This window comes from Hypomesus nipponensis, chromosome 14 (genome assembly GCF_054491055.1).
Source record: "Hypomesus nipponensis isolate SF chromosome 14, ASM5449105v1, whole genome shotgun sequence".
NCBI lineage: Eukaryota > Metazoa > Chordata > Actinopteri > Osmeriformes > Osmeridae > Hypomesus > Hypomesus nipponensis.
Window position 1 is genome coordinate 919,719 of NC_140374.1, and position 19,069 is coordinate 938,787.

Here is a 19,069-nt window from a genome sequence, read left to right on the forward strand (position 1 = left end):
AACTGGCTGCTCTAGCATGACACTCTAGCATGATGCCATCATTCGCCTTTTAGAAAAACTTCCTTTCCGTCACATGGCCTAATCTGGTGATATGTGAAAGTGAGGATAAGGAATCCATTCAGACTGAGCGGCCGAGTGTTCAGCCTGTCTGCCACGTGGTCATGGGGGCTCTTGTTGTTGAGACGGGATCAATAGGCCATATTTCAGGCCCTCTGTGACAAGGCATAGGCTGGTTACGAGGGGACCACATGAGTGTATCTGTGCCCTCCCCCGCAGCACCCTCCCCCGCAGGACCCTCCCCCGCAGGACCCTCCCCTGCAGGACCCTCCCCCGCAGCACCCTCCCCCGCAGGACCCTGCCCTGCAGGACCCTCCCCTGCAGGACCCTCCCCTGCAGGACCCTCCCCTGCAGGACCCTCCCCTGCAGGACCCTCCCCCGCAGGACCCTCCCCCTGCAGGACCCTGCCCTGCAGGACCCTCCCCCGCAGGACCCTCCTCTGCAGGACCCTCCCCCGCAGGACCCTCCCCTGCAGGACCCTCCCCCGCAGGACCCTCCCCTGCAGGACCCTCCCCCGCAGGACCCTCCCCTGCAGGACCCTCCCCTGCAGGACCCTGCCCTGGCGTGTGTCTGCTGCGTGTTCATCCCAACAGCAGCTCTATTTCAGTCCTGCCAGCTCCCAGCCCCGAGGCTACAGGGATGGAGGAGGGCTGGGTGGTTGTGCAACAAACAGCACCACAGCCCTGCAAACAGCCATACCATACAGCGATATCTCAACACATCCACACCTTATGGTGGTACAATCCCCTCACCCCCTTACCCCTCCCGACCTCACCCCCTCATCCCCTCACCCCTCACCCCCTCACCCCTGTCATCTGAAAGGCCGGCCAGGCGTTTCATGGTTTGACATTTATTTATTTTTTGTCATGAATTAGAACAATTGATTTGTTCTATTTCTGACCAGTTCCCTTCCAGTAAACTTCTCATCTCCCTGGCATGGCACAGCAGCCCAGCCAGACGCTTCACACGAAACACAACTACCGCCTGCTGTGGGATGTTCTGACCGCATCACACTGAGAGGGACACTGAGAGGGAGTAGAAAACAACTCACTGCTGCTTGGGAGTTTCCTGACTGTTCAACTGCAACCACATCAAACTGACACAGCAGCATTAGGCCATCAGAATTTGGCAACACACCACACAACTGTCTGGAAAGAACTTGTCATTAGTAAAGCTTATGAACGTATTACGACACATTTACAACATCTATTCATAGATGATAATCGTCCACGTATGTGGTAGCTGCACTCAGCTCACTGATACCTAACACAAACTAGACATGTGCTAGCATGTGCATACCCCCCCCCCCCCCCCAGTGTGCTGTGGAGTAGAGAAGGGAGATAGAACCTGCTGAATGTGGAGTACAGTTTGAATGTGGAGTACAGTTTGAATGTGGAGTACAGTTTGAATGTGGAGTACAGTTTGAATGTGGAGATAGAACCTGCTGGAGTAGTACAACGGCAGTACTACTCCGGGAGTACAACGGTACTTAGGAATGGTTTGCTGGACCCAATGCTAGTTTCCTCAAGGATCACAATGACTCTTGCTTAGAGACTTGTTGCTCTTGTTGGTTAGTGGCAACTGATTTAAACTGTTGTATTCGCTGCAAAATATTCTATTTTAGTTCATCTTATTTTTACTGCTGCTGCTTTTTCTACAGGTACACTTGCTCTCAGAGATTCATGTTGCTTAAATTGTAACTTGGTTAACTACATGATCTTATGGTTCTTCCCTTTGGCACTTATTTTTTGGTTGTTCACAATGTGCGCTTCTTGTTTTGCCCCTCGTTTGAGGCTCACCCAGCTGGAGCAGGGTCTGGGTCTGGGCCCAGCTGATGAACCCAGCTGGAGCAGGGTCTGGGTCTGGGCCCAGCTGATGAACCCAGCTGGAGCAGGGTCTGGGTCTGGGCCCAGCTGATGAACCCAGCTGGAGCTGGGTCTAGGTCTGGGCCCAGCTGATGAACCCAGCTGGAGCAGGGTCTGGGTCTGGGCCCAGCTGATGAAGCCAGCTGAAGCAGAGTCTGGGCCCAGCTGATGAACCCAGCTGGAGCAGGGTCTGGGTCTGGGCCTAACTGATGAACCCAGCTGGAGCAGAGTCTGGGTCTGGGCCCAGCTGATGAACCCAGCTGGAGCAGGGTCTGGGTCTGGGCCCAGCTGATGAACCCAGCTGGAGCAGAGTCTGGGTCTGGGCCTAACTGATGAACCCAGCTGGAGCAGGGTCTGGGTCTGGGCCTAACTGATGAACCCAGCTGGAGCAGAGTCTGGGTCTGGGCCCAGCTGATGAAGCCAGCTGGAGCAGAGTCTGGGCTCAGCTGATGAACCCAGCTGGAGCAGAGTCTGGGTCTGGGCCCAGCTGATGAACCCAGCTGGAGCAGAGTCTGGGTCTGGGCCCAGCTGATGAACCCAGCTGGAGCAGGGTCTGGGTCTGGGCCCAGCTGATGAACCCAGCTGGAGCAGGGTCTGCTTATTACACTCATCTGGGGGGAGGTGCTTTGATGTGCTGAGCCCAGGTGCCTGGACAACCTCACACACCAGCTCAACCACCTAAACCACACCCCCTCCTCTCCCTGACCCACCCCCTTCTCTCCCTGCCCACACCCCCTTCTCTACCTGACCACACCCCCTCCTTTCCCTGCCCACACCCCTTCCTCTCCCTGACCACACCCCCTTCTCTACCTTAACACACCCCCTCCTCTCTCTGATAACACCCCTTCCTCTCCCTGACCACACCCCCTCCTTTCCCTGACCACACCCCATCATCTCTCTGACCACACCCTCTCCTCTCTCTGACCATACACACCCTCTCTGATCACACCCCTTCCTCTCCCTGACCCCACCCCCTCCTCTCTCTGACCACACTTCCTTCTCTCTCTGACCATACAAACCCCCTCTGACCACATCCCCTCCTCTCTCTGACCACACCCCCTCTTCTCTCTGACCATACACACCCCCTCTGACCACACCCCCTCCTCTCTCTGACCACACCCCCTCTTCTCTCTGACCACACCCCTTTCCCTCTCTCTGACCACACTCCCTCCTCTCCCTGACCACTCCCTCCTATCTGACCACACCCCCTCCTCTCTGACCACACCCCATCATCTCTCTGACCACACCCTCTCCTCTCTCTGACCACACCCCCTCCTCTCTGACCACACCCCCTCCTCTCCCTGACCACACCCCCTCCTCTCCCTGACCACACCCCCTCTTCTTTCTGACCATACACACCCCCTCTGACCACACCCCCTCCTCTCTCTGACCACACCCCCTCTTCTTTCTGACCATACACACCCCCTCTGACCACACCCCCTCTGACCACACCCCCTCTGACCACACCCCCTCCTCTCCCTGACCACACCCCCTCTTCTTTCTGACCATACACACCCCCTCTGACCACACCCCCTCTGACCACACCCCCTCTGACCACACCCCCTCTGACCACACCCCCTCTGACCACACCCCCTCTGACCACACCCCCTCTGACTACACGACCTTGCTCCAGTGATGTGCAATGGGACCAACAAATTAGATAAGGTGACGTAGAGCAGCCTGGAGCCCTGTGCCTCAGTGCCAGGCACCTCTCTCTCCTAGTGAGTGTGATCCACTGTGTGGATCTATCACGTGGGTTCATCCCAGCTGTCTGCAGCATCCTGCAGGTCTTATATTTACTTGATATAATTTTAGAGTATTTTTAAAAGCTAAAACCTGGTTTCACATTCAATTTCGACCATTCAGCTCCTTTAGAACAACAAGCCCCAGCGGCCGGTTCCTCAGCTGGATGTGACCCCCCTGCCCCACACTTTGTTCGATTCTCAGAAAACCTGATTACATGGCAACAGTGAACACTGATTTCCTCCAAAGGACTGATTGGTCCTCCATACCCACAGAACTTGTGAGTCACTGAAATCACCCGCTTTGGCTTCCGAGCAGCAGAACTGTCTCAAAAGAGAGCCATTTGGAAATGTATTTTTTACTTAAGTATGCTCAACTATATAAGAATATCACTGTTTTTTGTTTTTTTTATCAACCATGAGTGCATGAACCACATTTCATCAGTTTTAAGAATTAACTAAACTTATTTTCAAAGTATTATTGCTTCACTAAAATCTAACTTTTCCCACCATCCTGTATCAGCACATGTACCTTTAAGGCATGAAAAGGTTTCATGAACCAGGTGTGTTGAAGCAGACACCCAACACACACCATGCTCCCCCACACACACACGCCAACACAGGAAACAGCACACAGATGGCACCATGAAAGCGGTGAGGGGTTTGAAAAGAGCATGAACACACACACAGACATACGTGTGCACACGCACACACACAATCTGTTTAGTCAGAGGACATTTGGGTTTGACAATCAGAGGAAAAACAGCAGTAAAACACAGAGCTCTGTTTCAAAAGACTGCAGGACACTGCTGAAGAAACGAATACAGAGATGACTCAGTCCTATTGAAAGCAGCGTTGTAGCCTTAACATTATTAACTTTCCATAATGAGCACTGTAAAGGACTTTCAAAAGGATATTATTGTGTAAGTGGGAGATGAGTGATCTGGTTGACTCTTCTGATGTCAGTTATGGAACAGAGACCACAGACAGATGCCTCCTAATCGGGTTAATGTGTGAACACGAACAGGATATCACTTGAGAGGTCACTTTTATAGGCCTACTGTACCTGCTATGACAAGGTTCCCGATATGGATACACTATTAAGAGCAGAATAGTCGAGTTTCCATTCTATGGCACTACCGATTTTCCACCCCACCCTCTTCTCTTGTATAAGGAAGTCAATTTGGAAACAGGCTATACATAATAGGGAAGAACAATAACCGACTAAACTAAAGTTGGCGTGAAAGATAATTAAGTAGCCTAAATGTAAGTGAACAAATTGTGTCCATTCATCAATTTTAAAACAATATCACGATTCGCTTCGACATAAGCCATTCCCAATTCAAACTGTTACCTTTCAAAAGTTTGAGCGTCAGGCTCGTGATTCTTGATTACGTGTTATTTCGTTGACTAAAGGACGGCAGCCTAACCCTAAACCCCCAAGGTGCAAGACAGGAGCTGGTCCTGAATTACAGAATTTAGCCTACCTGTAGGAGAGCTGTTTTCGGAGGGCGAGGTGCATGAATTCGTTCTCCATCTGATTTTCTGTCGGTGTCATTCTGAAGGCTCCTTTCCGTACTTTCCTGGACACGTTTCTCACAGGACTCTCCATGTCTACCCCAATGTGTTTGTCGCTCACAACATCCTCCTCTTCGATAATCTCCCCCAACCTCGTGCTCGCCATCTGTTGTTTGGACTACAGTTTGTGTGGAGTAGGATACAGTGTCTAGTTTGGCCGATCACACTTATTTAAACACCAAACAATTCCCAAAGCCACACGCGTGGCACTATTGTCGCAGGCGCACTCTGTAATGACCACATATTCACATGAGTACGCTATTGAACATGTGAAAATGCTAGGTTGATTGCCAACGCTTATATGGTATCCTTAAAAAAATCGACATCATTTGTAAGATCAAGCCTTCCAAACTTGAGACCAACAAAGTTTAGACGGGTATATGGGAAACTGCTGTATAGCCTACTTGTGAAATGTCACACTGCAGAGATATTTTGCAAATAGCCTACATGAATACACCATTTTAAATTGGCTATTTTTTTTTTACTAAGCAATATATTGGAGTATAGCTTTTCCTATGTGTTTACAAAATCACATTAGAAATCCTAATATAATAGTGGCTGTGCAGCAATTCAGTTTTCAATCAAACAGCGACATCTAGTGGTTCAATTGAGTGTTTTGGATTTGATCGGAATAAGGGATCCTATTCTTTTTGAAGAGGAAGCTAGAAAAAGCTACTGTCAAGAAGTTAATGAGTTGGAAATAAACCCCACTATACTGATTTGGCATTTAGACTTTAGTAAGATGTCAGATGGAGTCAGATGGCTGAGCGGTTAGGGACTTGGGCTATTAATCAGAAGGTTGCCGGTTCGATTCCAGGCCGTGCCATATGACGTTGTGTCCTTGTGCAAGGCACTTCACCCTACTTGCCTCGGGGAATGTCCCTGTAATTACTGTAAGTCACTATGTATGAATTATTGCATCGCTCTGAGTTCACAAATGTAAACACAAAAGAGGGCTGTTAACTGTTACAAAAAAGCCATGATCTCCATTGAAAATGTTCAGGGAGTTTCAATAAGCGGGGGTGAATCGTTATTTGTTCTATTCACATAAATCAATACACAAGTAGGAAGGCCTCTATCTTGTCCTCCTGGGTTCCATCAGTACAGCGCCTCTAGCTTCTGGTTCTTATCTGGAAGAGAACTCCTAGTTACACTGAAACAACAGTTTTTCACGTGGATTTCTCTCAACAAGTGACACACCTAGGCTGTCACATGTCCTTTGTTGTCCATCTTATAAAACATTTTGTATTTATTTAACAGCCCTCTTTGACAGTTGTAAAGTGGAAATGGGTCCTGATAATGGTAAATATATGTTTATAGGCTAAATACATACCGGTAATTATTTAATATAGGCTCATTTAATTATCAGCTAGCCTACTGATTGGGCAACTTAACCTACAATCTCTGGCCAGGTTGTAGCATAGGATAATATAGCGTGACAACCATGTTATAACAGTCACATTCTCTTAAGGTTGTCCTCGATTTTGCACGTGTCTCGCTATTTCACTAATGCATAAGCTATATTTACTTCACATCCCCCTGCTGTTCTGTGAACAAAACATGGCGCGATGGATAAAGGCCGCTTGCCCACGCCTCAGTCAGACTCTCTTATATCACCAGAAATCATGTACAACGGTTCAGCATCAAATTCTGTTATTAATATAACGACTTTTGTGAAGTCGACCTTTCAACGCACATGTATACGACAAGATAGGCGGGGTGTTTTCTAATCGACATAATGAAAACAAGTGACGCAATTATTGATTACGAAGACAGAGTCGGGAAGGGTGCAGGATGGGGCCGTTGCAAGTCGAGACAGCAACAAATTGCTCCGCGTTCTTTTCGTTGAGTTGCATTGAGTGCTACTTCTCTCCAGATGAGTTTCACCGAGTTTACATCCGGGTTTTTTCCCTAGGCAATGGGAGGCATAGTACCCATGTTCCTTAGGCAAAGTGAAATAAATTCGCCGCACCGTCACAAAAAATAGTTCGCTTCTCAAACACATTTTCTCTTCGTCTTGAGCCTCGTATCGACTCCAAGGAGCTAACTTTAACGATATTATAATTCCCAATTGATCGATCAGATGTAAAAATATGACAACCGTCACATTTGTGAAATAGTTTTCTACCCCCTTTTCTCCCTCCTCTTGAGCGCAGTGATAAGTGTTGTGCTCAGGCTGTGGTGAATGAGATTGAAGAAGAGTTCTTGTTTTGTATCTCAGTTTCTCTCTTTTTTGACAAATTGAATTTAAACAAATTAGAAAATAGTACGGATATCGCATACTCTGCTGACGAGACAGCGTTTGGACATTTGCATGATAATATTGTATCGGAGATTCGGTTGAGAGGTATTGGGTTGTTTGTAAATATTTATTTAATTAATTTCTGAGGAGAGGAGGACTGCTGCTGCTCAAGTGAGTAGAGAGGAGAGTAAGTACACATTGGGATCTTTTTATTATCATCCCAACTTTCATTTTCATCGTTTCTCTTCCCCTCTGTCTCTTTCACTCGTACGCCTGTATCGCATCGTGGCTTATTACAGAGAGAGAGTGGATGCTTTTTTTCCTCACTGCAATTTCTTATTATAGGAGTTGGGTGATATTCTCTAGCTAGCAAAGTGCACTGCTATTGGAGGGCAGCGGACGGAGAAAGGGGCCGATTCTAACTTGTAACCACCAGCTCGAGCTTGTTTGCGATAATTTGGTCAAATTACTTATTTAGACACGGGTCTGCGTTTTTAATTCTTTCTCTTTACTAGCGATATTTAATATTAGCATTAATTAGCTTTGATGTAAGTTAGCAAGACAGTCCTCAATGTGGCTTTTGACAGCTAGCTTGCTCGCTAGCTCACGTTAGCTCAGTGGTGACAGACTCACTGCCGCTGTGCCGTGAACGCTGCCCTCCCGTGCTCGACTACCACTAGCCGGTTATTTAGCTACTTGCTGCTAAGCGGCTATTCATTATCGTAGTTCTCAGGTAACCTTTTATAGCCATCCGTACGATGGGAGAAAGTCGTAGTTTTAAATTAGTTGAGGATTAATAAAGTAAGTGAAGACCCCATCGCTCAAACCTCGCTTGCACTAACATTCTACAAGGCAATTAGCTGGCCGATAGGAGCGAATGTAGAGTTGCGTGAGTGCTTGAACAGCGCAAGATGGCCATTATAGGACTCGCGTTAAAGAACGTTATAAACAGTGTGTATGAGCAATTACATTACAATCCTCAAAGTACCTCAGAGTATATTAACAACATTCTAAGCACCCATGCATTGCCATCTGAAGCTGCACAATTTAAAATGTCTTATGCATATGTAGGCTGTGACAGGCCAATCGACGAGTACTGATGCTGTAAGTTTTTCTTAACTTGTTATTTCGCACAGCCCATGTGGCGCTTGATTAGCGAAACTATTAAGGATCAGAGTCATATGGGTAAATGCTAATACGACCAATAGTCACTGTTTTTTTAATGTGGCTAATAATAACATACGGTTTTTATTTTCATTACCATATCATAATAACAACACATGGATTAAGTTTGTTTTCATCTTTAGCAACATACAGAAAGTCCAAAAAGATAATGTTGGCTACCACTGTTTAACTGTCACACCTACTGAAAGGCCACATGTGTGGATGTGGTGGCATGATGTACTCCACTATCAGAGGAGCCTCTCAGTATACAGCATTACAAGACAGTGAGGTATCTATTGAAATCATATCAACATGTCCGCTTTGCTTTGCTGAATGTAGATGAAGGGCAGTCTGTTTCAAATCTCTTCCTCAGAGTTGGAACCAAACTGGAATGTGGCTCAGTTAAAGTAGGCATTTGATTGAGTAGATTACGTGTATTTATTTATTTACTTCATTCTGCACTGGCTTTAAAAACAACCCCAAGGTAGAAAACAATTAAGATCTTAATCTCTTAAAATCCCATGCGCTAGTCATAAACAATGATGACAATATTGTCAAGATAAGGGTGGACCAGGTAGTGACTTCTGGATGTTTGTTGTCTGGACAGGTTGAGAACTAGATTTAGCTGCACAGAATACAGATTACCGCTACTGTTCAGCATCAGATTAGCATTAAGATTAAATTCATTTTCCAATTATAAACCAAGTTAATAGGGTTTTCACATTTGTCACTCTTCCTTGGTTTGTCCCTAAGCCTTTATACTGTAAAATGTCCAGAGGAATTTTAATGAAGTGACTTGAGCTTTAAATGACATGTCATCTCATAGGAGAGACCCAGAGAGAAAGCATGCCAAATCAGCCTGTGTAGAAAAGTATGTTTTTCATGTAAACCAGAAGGCCAATTTCATTTTTTAAATCATGTGTTATGGTTTGGGAACCTAGCTACTGGGGGGGACAGGTGGTTGGGGTCTGAACTCTGAAGGTTGAACTATGTAGCATCCTAGCTAGCTGTGGACAGCAGGGGACTAGCTAGCTATGGACAGCAGTGGACTAGCTAACTGTGGACGGCAAGGGACTAGCTAACTGTGGATGGCAGGGGACTAGCTAGCTGTGGACCGCAGGGGACTAGCTAACTGTGGACGGCAAGGGACTAGCTAACTGTGGATGGCAGGGGACTAGCTAGCTGTGGACCGCAGGGGACTAGCTAACTGTGGACGGCAGGGGACTAGCTAGCTGTGGTCGGCAGGGGACTAGCTAACTGTGGACGGCAGGGGGCTAGCTAACTGTGGACGGCAGGGGACTAGCTAACTGTGGACGGCAGGGGGCTAGCTAACTGTGGATGGCAGGGGACTAGCTAACTGTGGACGGCAGGGGACTAGCTAACTGTGGACGGCAGGGGACTAGCTAACTGTGGACGGCAGGGGACTAGCTAGCTGTGGACGGCAGGGGGCTAGCTAACTGTGGACGGCAGGGGACTAGCTAGCTCTGGACGGCAGGGGCTAGCTAACTGTGGACGGCAGGGGACTAGCTAACTGGACGGCAGGGGGCAAGCCAACTGTGGACGGCAGGGGGCTAGCTAACTGTGGTCGGCAGGGGACTAGCTAGCACTGGGCGGCAGGGGACTAGCTAGCACTGGACGGCAGGGGACTAGCTAGCACTGGACGGCAGGGGACTAGCTAACTGTGGACGGCAGGGGACTAGCTAGCTGTGGTCGGCAGGGGACTAGCTAGCACTGGACGGCAGGGGACTAGCTAGCACTGGACGGCAGGGGACTAGCTAACTGTGGACGGCAGGGGACTAGCTAGCACTGGACGGCAGGGGACTAGCTAACTGTGGACGGCAGGGGACTAGCTAGCTGTGGACGGCAGGGGACTAGCTAGCTGTGGACGGCAGGGGACTAGCTAGCTGTGGACGGTAGGGGACTAGCTAGCTGTGGACGGCAGGGGACTAGCTAGCTGTGGACGGCAGGGGACTAGCTAGCTGTGGACGGCAGGGGACTAGCTAGCTGTGGTCGGCAGGGGACTAGCTAGCACTGGACGGCAGGGGACTAGCTAGCACTGGACGGCAGGGGACTAGCTAGCTGTGGACGGCAGGGGACTAGCTAGCTGTGGTCGGCAGGGGACTAGCTAGCACTGGACGGCAGGGGACTAGCTAGCACTGGACGGCAGGGGACTAGCTAACTGTGGACGGCAGGGGACTAGCTAGCACTGGACGGCAGGGGACTAGCTAACTGTGGACGGCAGGGGACTAGCTAGCTGTGGACGGCAGGGGACTAGCTAGCTGTGGACGGTAGGGGACTAGCTAGCTGTGGACGGTAGGGGACTAGCTAGCTGTGGACGGCAGGGGACTAGCTAGCTGTGGACGGCAGGGGACTAGCTAGCTGTGGACGGTAGGGGACTAGCTAGCTGTGGACGGTAGGGGACTAGCTAGCTGTGGACGGTAGGGGACTAGCCAGATTTTGGCTCACTTCTGTTAAAATAGTGAGGACATCAACCAGTAGCCTTTCCTATTCTAACCCTAACCTTGTTCTCAATAGTCTATGTAAACCAAGTTCAGTTACAGTATGAATTGGGCCACACGTTGCCTTCTGTGATGTTACACTTCTGAATGTCTCCTCTGAACGTGCTGTTAACTTGTTGTTAGCCTGCTTGTGACCTTGGCAATGCTACTGTGATGTTTCTCCAGCATGGGGAAGGGTTGAGCCATCCTGAATGGACTCTAAGTGGAGTGTTGGGGGGTAACAGGCCATGTGGCTCTTCTGTCTTGTAGGGAATTGGAGAGTGGAGGTCAGTCACACTGCCCGAAGGTGAGGTCACACTGCCCGAAGGTGAGTCCTGTAGAAGCTCCTGCTGTAGCAGCTCCTGCTGTAGCAGCTCCTGCTGTAGCAGCTCCTGCTGTAGCAGCTCCTGCTGTAGCAGCTCCTGCTGTAGCAGCTCCTGCTGTAGCAGCTCCTGCTGTAGCAGCTCCTGCTGTAGCAGCTCCTGCTGTAGCAGCTCCTGCTGTAGCAGCTCCTGCTGTAGCAGCTCCTGCTGTATTTGTCCTCTTGGCTTGCAGCTTTGGCCCAAATCAATGGGACTGTGGCTGTGGCTGTCCTCAGGCAGGCTCTCTCTCCCTCCTCTCTGGTTATTGTTGTGCTTCGAAACCAGCCAAATATATGCTTTTGTGAACTTGGTCTCGTCTGTCATTTTACTGCGCTTGTAATTTCCAAGTTCTTTGTTTACCCTTGCATGCTGTGAGTAAATCCCAACTCTGAAGACAGAATTATTGGCTCGTTTGTCATTGCATAATGATGCACTAAATGAGATTGCCCCAACCTCCCTTCGGCATCATACCCCATGGCTTCTGAATCATTAAGCTTTACACAGAAGCCTCCAGCTGTAGCAGTCACCTCTGCAGTCAGCTAGGGGGCTGTAATGTCTTCAGGGCCGTCACAGCAGCATGATCCAGGCGGATCACACCTCCTATTCCTCCCATGACAGCACACCATGTTGCTAAGGGATAATATTTTGTTTTTCTGTGCAGCGGCTCTTTGATGCTTCAGTTGGATGGTATTCAACCTGGAGACGGCGTGAAGGTACATCTGGTAACAACTGCATCTAAACACTGTATAGTCGTCCAAGATCTTCAGATGCTCAAACAAGAAGTGTGCACTCATGAACGTGCCTCATAATATAGCATGCTACTGCACTAAACCCTGAAACATCAAGTATAGCTTGAAATAGGAATGCATAATTTAACATTCAGTGTTTAATAATCTGGTTGAAATGGAATGTTTTTTTTTGTACACCTCTCTGGTAACAGGCTGAACGTTTCCTTGGAGTCACTGAAAGACTGACTGGATCAATGATGGAATTACAAACATTACAGGAGGCTCTCAAAGTGGAAATACAAGTCCATCAGGTAGGATACCCTGAGGTACTGCAGGCAAGGGCTGGGAACCAATAAAACTGCTTTGAATTCATACTCAGTCAATCCCCTTAAACAAGATAGGATTAATCTGCACTTCAGTCCTCTCTGCCCCCTGCTACTAGTCTGTACCCGAGACCGGGCCTCAGGCCCTCCTCTCTGCCCCCTGCTACTAGTCTGTACCTGAGACCAGGCCTCAGGACCTCGTCTCTGTCCCCTGCTACTAGTCTGTACCTGAGACCAGGCCTCAGGACCTCGTCTCTGTCCCCTGCTACTAGTCTGTACCTGAGACCAGGCCTCAGGCCCTCCTCTCTGCCCCCTGCTACTAGTCTGTACCTGAGACCAGGCCTCAGGACCTCGTCTCTGCCCCCTGCTACTAGTCTGTACCTGAGACCAGGCCTCAGGACCTCGTCTCTGCCCCCTGCTACTAGTCTGTACCTGAGACCAGGCCTCAGGACCTCGTCTCTGCCCCCTGCTACTAGTCTGTACCTGAGACCAGGCCTCAGGACCTCGTCTCTGCCCCCTGCTACTAGTCTGTACCTGAGACCAGGCCTCAGGACCTCGTCTCTGCCCCCTGCTACTAGTCTGTACCTGAGACCAGGCCTCAGGCCCTCCTCTCTGTCCCCTGCTACTAGTCTGTACCTGAGACCAGGCCTCAGGCCCTCCTCTCTGCCCCCTGCTACTAGTCTGTACCTGAGACCAGGCCTCAGGACCTCGTCTCTGACCCTTGCTACTAGTCTGTACCTGAGACCAGGCCTCAGGACCTCCTCTCTGCCCCCTGCTACTAGTCTGTACCTGAGACCAGGCCTCAGGACCTCGTCTCTGTCCCCTGCTACTAGTCTGTACCTGAGACCAGGCCTCAGGACCTCGTCTCTGTCCCCTGCTACTAGTCTGTACCTGAGACCAGGCCTCAGGCCCTCCTCTCTGTCCCCTGCTACTAGTCTGTACCTGAGACTAGGCCTCAGGACCTCGTCTCTGTCCCCTGCTACTAGTCTGTACCTGAGACCAGGCCTCAGGACCTCGTCTCTGTCCCCTGCTACTAGTCTGTACCTGAGACCAGGCCTCAGGCCCTCCTCTCTGCCCCCTGCTACTAGTCTGTACCTGAGACCAGGCCTCAGACCCTCCTCTCTGCCCCCTGCTACTAGTCTGTACCTGAGACCAGGCCTCAGACCCTCCTCTCTGCCCCCTGCTGCTAGTCTGTACCTGAGACCAGGCCTCAGGCCCTCCTCTCTGCCCCCTGCTGCTGAGGGATCTCTAATCTCCCAGAATCAGACTCAGAACGTCAGGCTCTGAGGAGTGTCAGCCTGGCCAGTAGACCTGTTGTCTGATAGGCTGGCCAGTAGACCTGTTGTCTGATAGGCTGGCCAGTAGACCTGTTGTCTGATAGGCTGGCCAATAGACCTGGCCTCAGCTCTGTGATTGGCCATCCAGTTGACCTGCTCTCTAAGGAGTGGTCAGTCTGGAGGGAAATGATATCTGATGATGATGATATTAGGTGCGTTCGACATGGACCGACTTAATGCAGCGCTGCAGCCGGCTGCAGGCGGCTGACTTGAAACAGTGAATTCTGGTTAGACTTTTTGTCCAATTTGAGACGGCGCCGAGGCTAGGTCACTGTGACGTCGCCATCAAAGTACCGTGAGATCGATTCCAGAACTGCCGGCTGTGTAGCCGAGCACATTTTCTCAAGAGCAACTGCACAGGTTCTAACGACAACACAGCTATTCCATGATTGGCCAGACTCGCACACGACAACTTTGACGCGTGTTCTGTAATTATTCTGACACCTTCAGTTTCGCCAACGCTCAAATCCGGACCAAACTGTTTAATTGAATTGAAAATTGTTTAAGAAAGAGTTTTAGTCCGCCTCTTCGCTAATGGAAAGACTACGTTTAATTATAAATAGAGTAAAGTAAGCAAACGGCGCTTGATCTGCCATGACTGACATCCCTGCAGGCCATGTCAAATGCACCTAATGATGTGTGTGTGTGTGTGTGTGTGTTCAAACGAGAGCAGGCTTTGTTAGTGAAAACTGTATATGACCTTCTCACATTTAGATAGGACGGGTGCTCTTGCTGGTGTTGCTGCAGTTAAAGGTTGAGCCTCTAGGTGTCACTGTGTCCATATAGGTGTGACTGAATCCATACTACCTCCAACCCTTGTTCTTCTCCCACAGAAACTGGTTGCCCAGATGAAACAAGATCCACAGGTAAAACACAACAACACACGCACAAACACAGCAACACACGCACAAACACAGCAACACACGCACAAACACAGCAACACACGGGCAAACACAGCAACACACACACAAACACCACAACACACGCACAAACACAGCAACACACGGGCAAACACAGCAACACACACACAAACACCACAACACACGCACAAACACAGCAACACACGCACAAACACCACAACACACGCACAAACACAACAACACACGCCACAGATGCCATCCTTTATTGTGACCACGCACAAACACCATGCTTTTCTGTGGCCACATTGGATCTAAGAAAGGGAAAATACATTGTTAAAGCTAAATCTTATTGTGACGTGATGAATCCAAGTTATCAAGATTTCAGCTGCTGTTCTTTTAAAAGTAATGTTTTTATATTTTCAGTTATTCCCTCTAAAATGATTCAGATCATTTTGAGGAATATGAAATGCTAAACTATAATGCTGATGTGTTAGAGTGCAGATGAACATAGTTACCTTCAAAACCTTGTGAAGAGAAGTGGAAGGGAGTTGTCGAAAACTCATTCTCCCCTTCTTGATTTGCAAGGAAAGAACATGACGGTTTCTGTAGTTGAAATAAACCAATGAGCAAACCTGAAAAAAGGACAAATAAGACTGGGCTTGAAAGCTGTGTTGTGATTGGCTCTGCTCTCCTTTTCCAGAATGCTGATCTGAAGAAGCAGCTTCATGATCTGCAGGCCAAGATCACAGCACTCAGCGAGAAGCAGGTATTTCAGGATGCAGTGCTGACACCAGTATTCCACACTGCCCTACATATAACTACAGATGCTCTGAACTGCACAAGCAAGTAGCTGGTTGTGTTGTTCCAGCTGAATGTTTGACACAGGCACATGACCACACACACAGTAGACTGGGACAGTCTTAGTTTGTGATGGATGCCATGTTGAAGGACCAGGTGAGTGTGTCAGCCCCGGGCCTGAGGGGCCTGGTCCAGAGCGGCTCCTCTGTCTGTGCAGCTCTGTCCCTCCTGCAGGGAGCCGGCAGGCCGCTGCTCTTACTGACCAGTCATGGGATCAACTCCTCTGACGTCTGTACAGCAGATAAGACCAGGACACGAGGGGTGGTGCTGTTAGTGAGCATGCTGGTTTGGAAAGTGTTGCATTCTGGGATTGGTCAATGGAGGATTCTTTCCTACTCTATCTTCTGATTCTTGGTTGGTCCAGGGTAGACTGTCCCACATTTTCAGCAACTACACTGCCCATTTCTCGTTACATTTTAATTCAGATGCTGATTTACATGTACTGTTTAGCTGAAATAAGAGTTGTAAAAACTTACAACAATGGCGGTCAAAGGATTCTGTTCCCTTGTTGGTCACGGCAACCCCGCCCCTGACGCAAGCGGTTCTTAATACGGACCAATCACTGCCAAGGGGTATTTGTAAAATGACGGACTGACGGGCGGATAGTCAGGAAAATCAGGAGGTGCACGTAGAGCTCTGCGAGGGGTTCGGAGAGGGCACAGAGAGGGCGTTCCCTGTGTGCGTGTCCGTAAAAACGCAGAAGTATAAATTGGCCTTAACTTGGCACCGGCTTCTTGTGTTCTCTGCTGGTCTTGTGCTCTTCCAGGTGGCCCGGTTCATCTGCCACGGCCTCTCAGATCAGTGAGAGCCCTGGATGTACCAGGACCGGTTCAGGCATGTCCCAGAGTGCTCTGAGTCGAGTGTATTCTGTCCAGCTGCTGATGGGCTCTGCTGCTCTCTAGCTCTCCTGGTCTAAGGAGACATGCCTCTCTGCCTTCATGTTGCTCCTCTTGTCCAGACACGCAACAGCTGTTTAGAAAAAAGGGATTCTGCTGTGGAACAGTTGTGTGTTCTTATTTGAATGATGTTCTATGTCTTAACTCCATGGTTACTGGCTTTGCTGTGGTGGTAAGATGTTTTAGTGTTGCTTGATAACAGCTGCTGGATAGAGGATGGCAGAGAACTGGCTGACAGTAAGTTGGACCTAAATCAGACCCATGATTGGATCCACACCAGCCTCTCAGAGTTCCCTTTGCAGGAACACACATTTAACCTCCACCTTTCCGTCAAATGTCTTGTTTTGACTCCAGAAAGTAACAGGGCAAGCAGGGTGTCCGGTTTCATTAACAGTGTTTAGAACTCCTCTCCTGACAGCTTCCAGAAAGACCACAAAACTGTACTATTTTTCTTTTCCCTGCTGCTGTTTAATTTACTCTTGATTAACATGGAAATTGTCTTCTTGGTGTGGAGCAGCAGATTTCCCTGGCCTGTCACAGGTAGACTGTCTGTCAGTCAGTTAGTCAGCCAGTCTCAGCTCTAGAGAGCTGCCAGCATGCTGAGGCAGAGAGCTGGGATTTGCATTTGCTGAATCTCCTATTTGTGGATCTGAAAACTCACATTAAGAGAATCACTCAGACTCCAGGCTAGCACCACACACTCAGTTTCACACCACTACATACATATTCAATGAGTGATCCTGTTTTCATGGTTAAATGATAGCAGGGGGAGCGAGAGTGTGCGGTCTGTTGTCAGTAGGTCTGGTCCCTCCTCTTTCTGTCTCCTGCTCTGAGGTCCCTCCTCTTCCTGTCTCCTGCTCTGACGTCCCTCCTCTTCCTGTCTCCTGCTCTGACGTCCCTCCTCTTCCTGTCTCCTGCTCTGACGTCATTCCTCTTCCTGTCTCCTGCTCTGACGTCCCTCCTCTTCCTGTCTCCTGCTCTGACGTCCCTCCTCTTCCTGTCTCCTGCTCTGACGTCCCTCCTCTTCCTGTCTCCTGCTCTGACGTCCCTCCTCTTCCTGTCTCCTGCTCTGAGGTCCCTCCTCTTCCTGTCTCCTGCTCTGACGTCCCTCCTCTTCCTGTTTCCTGCTCTGAGGTCCCTCCTCTTCCTGTCTCCTGCTCTGACGTCATTCCTCTTCCTGTCTCCTGCTCTGAGGTCATTCCTCTTCCTGTCTCCTGCTCTGAGGTCATTCCTCTTCCTGTCTCCTGCTCTGACGTCCCTCCTCTTCCTGTCTCCTGCTCTGACGTCATTCCTCTTCCTGTCTCCTGCTCTGAGGTCCCTCCTCTTCCTGTCTCCTGCTCTGAGGTCCCTCCTCTTCCTGTCTCCTGCTCTGACGTCATTCCTCTTCCTGTCTCCTGCTCTGAGGTCCCTCCTCTTCCTGTCTCCTGCTCTGAGGTCCCTCCTCTTCCTGTCTCCTGCTCTGACGTCCCTCCTCTTCCTGTTTCCTGCTCTGAGGTCCCTCCTCTTCCTGTCTCCTGCTCTGACGTCATTCCTCTTCCTGTCTCCTGCTCTGACGTCCCTCCTCTTCCTGTCTCCTGCTCTGACGTCATTCCTCTTCCTGTCTCCTGCTCTGAGGTCCCTCCTCTTCCTGTCTCCTGCTCTGAGGTCCCTCCTCTTCCTGTCTCTTGCTCTGTGAGGTCATTTTGTGTGTCAGGATGGCAGTTTCTGCCTGTGTGGAATTAGCCGGTGCAGTGATTTGGCAACATGGTGAATGCTAATGTGCTCTTTTGCTCTCATGAGAGTCTGTTGTCAGAGCGATAGGTCACGAGGCTGCTTCATGTTTAAGCTGCTGAAGTGGTTTTAATCTGAAAAGAAATGTCACATGAGGCCTCTGAATAAAACACAGAAACCCCACATGGCTTTCAAGGGGACACAGCCAGAGGGCTGCTTTATCAGCCTACCCTCATGTGTCAGTAGATGTTGTCATATTAAAGTTCAAAGTTCAAAAGCTTAATTGTCAGTTTCATTTCAAACAGAAATGAAAATGGCCCAGATAGTTCAGATGCAGCAGTGTAAAATAGGACTTTGCCACAATGAGAACCATAACCCCTTTCTCTTACTCCCTCCTCATTTGAACACTCCTTTCTTCTTCACCCCTCTCTCCTCACCCCTCACTCTCCTCTCTCCCTCACCCCTCCTCACCCCTCACTCTCCTCTCTCTCACCCCCTCTTTCCTCACAACCCTCTCTCCCTCACCCCTCTCTCCTCACACCCCTCTTTCCCTCATCCCTCTGTCCTCACACCCCTCTCTCCCTCATCCCTCTGTCCTCACCTCCCTCTTCCCCTCCCAGAAGAGAGTAGTGGAGCAGCTGAGGAAGGAGCTGCTGTTGAAGCAGGAACCGGAGGTCCTCCAGGCCCCCTGCTCTCACACCTTGCCCACCAGCCTGCCCTCCCCTGGACTGCAGCAGGTAGGTCCTCCAGGGTCCCTGCTCTCACACCCTGCCCACCAGCCTGCCCTCCCCTGGACTGCAGCAGGTTGCCTCTTACACCCGCTCACGGATAAAACACACTTTTCTAACA

General features: G+C 49.6%; 1 protein-coding gene across 1 annotated transcript in view; it reads left to right on the forward strand.

Moving 5' to 3' along the window:
• The first annotated feature begins 7,430 nt into the window (after positions 1-7,430).
• phf21ab (PHD finger protein 21Ab) overlaps positions 7,431-19,069 on the forward strand; it is a 31,602-nt gene continuing 19,963 nt past the window's right edge. Inside the window, 7 exon segments of the mRNA XM_084672056.1 lie at positions 7,431-7,671; positions 11,417-11,474; positions 12,170-12,221; positions 12,449-12,547; positions 14,730-14,762; positions 15,457-15,522; positions 18,841-18,957. Coding sequence (XP_084528182.1) covers positions 12,180-12,221; positions 12,449-12,547; positions 14,730-14,762; positions 15,457-15,522; positions 18,841-18,957 — 357 coding nt within the window. The 5' untranslated portion in view covers positions 7,431-7,671; positions 11,417-11,474; positions 12,170-12,179.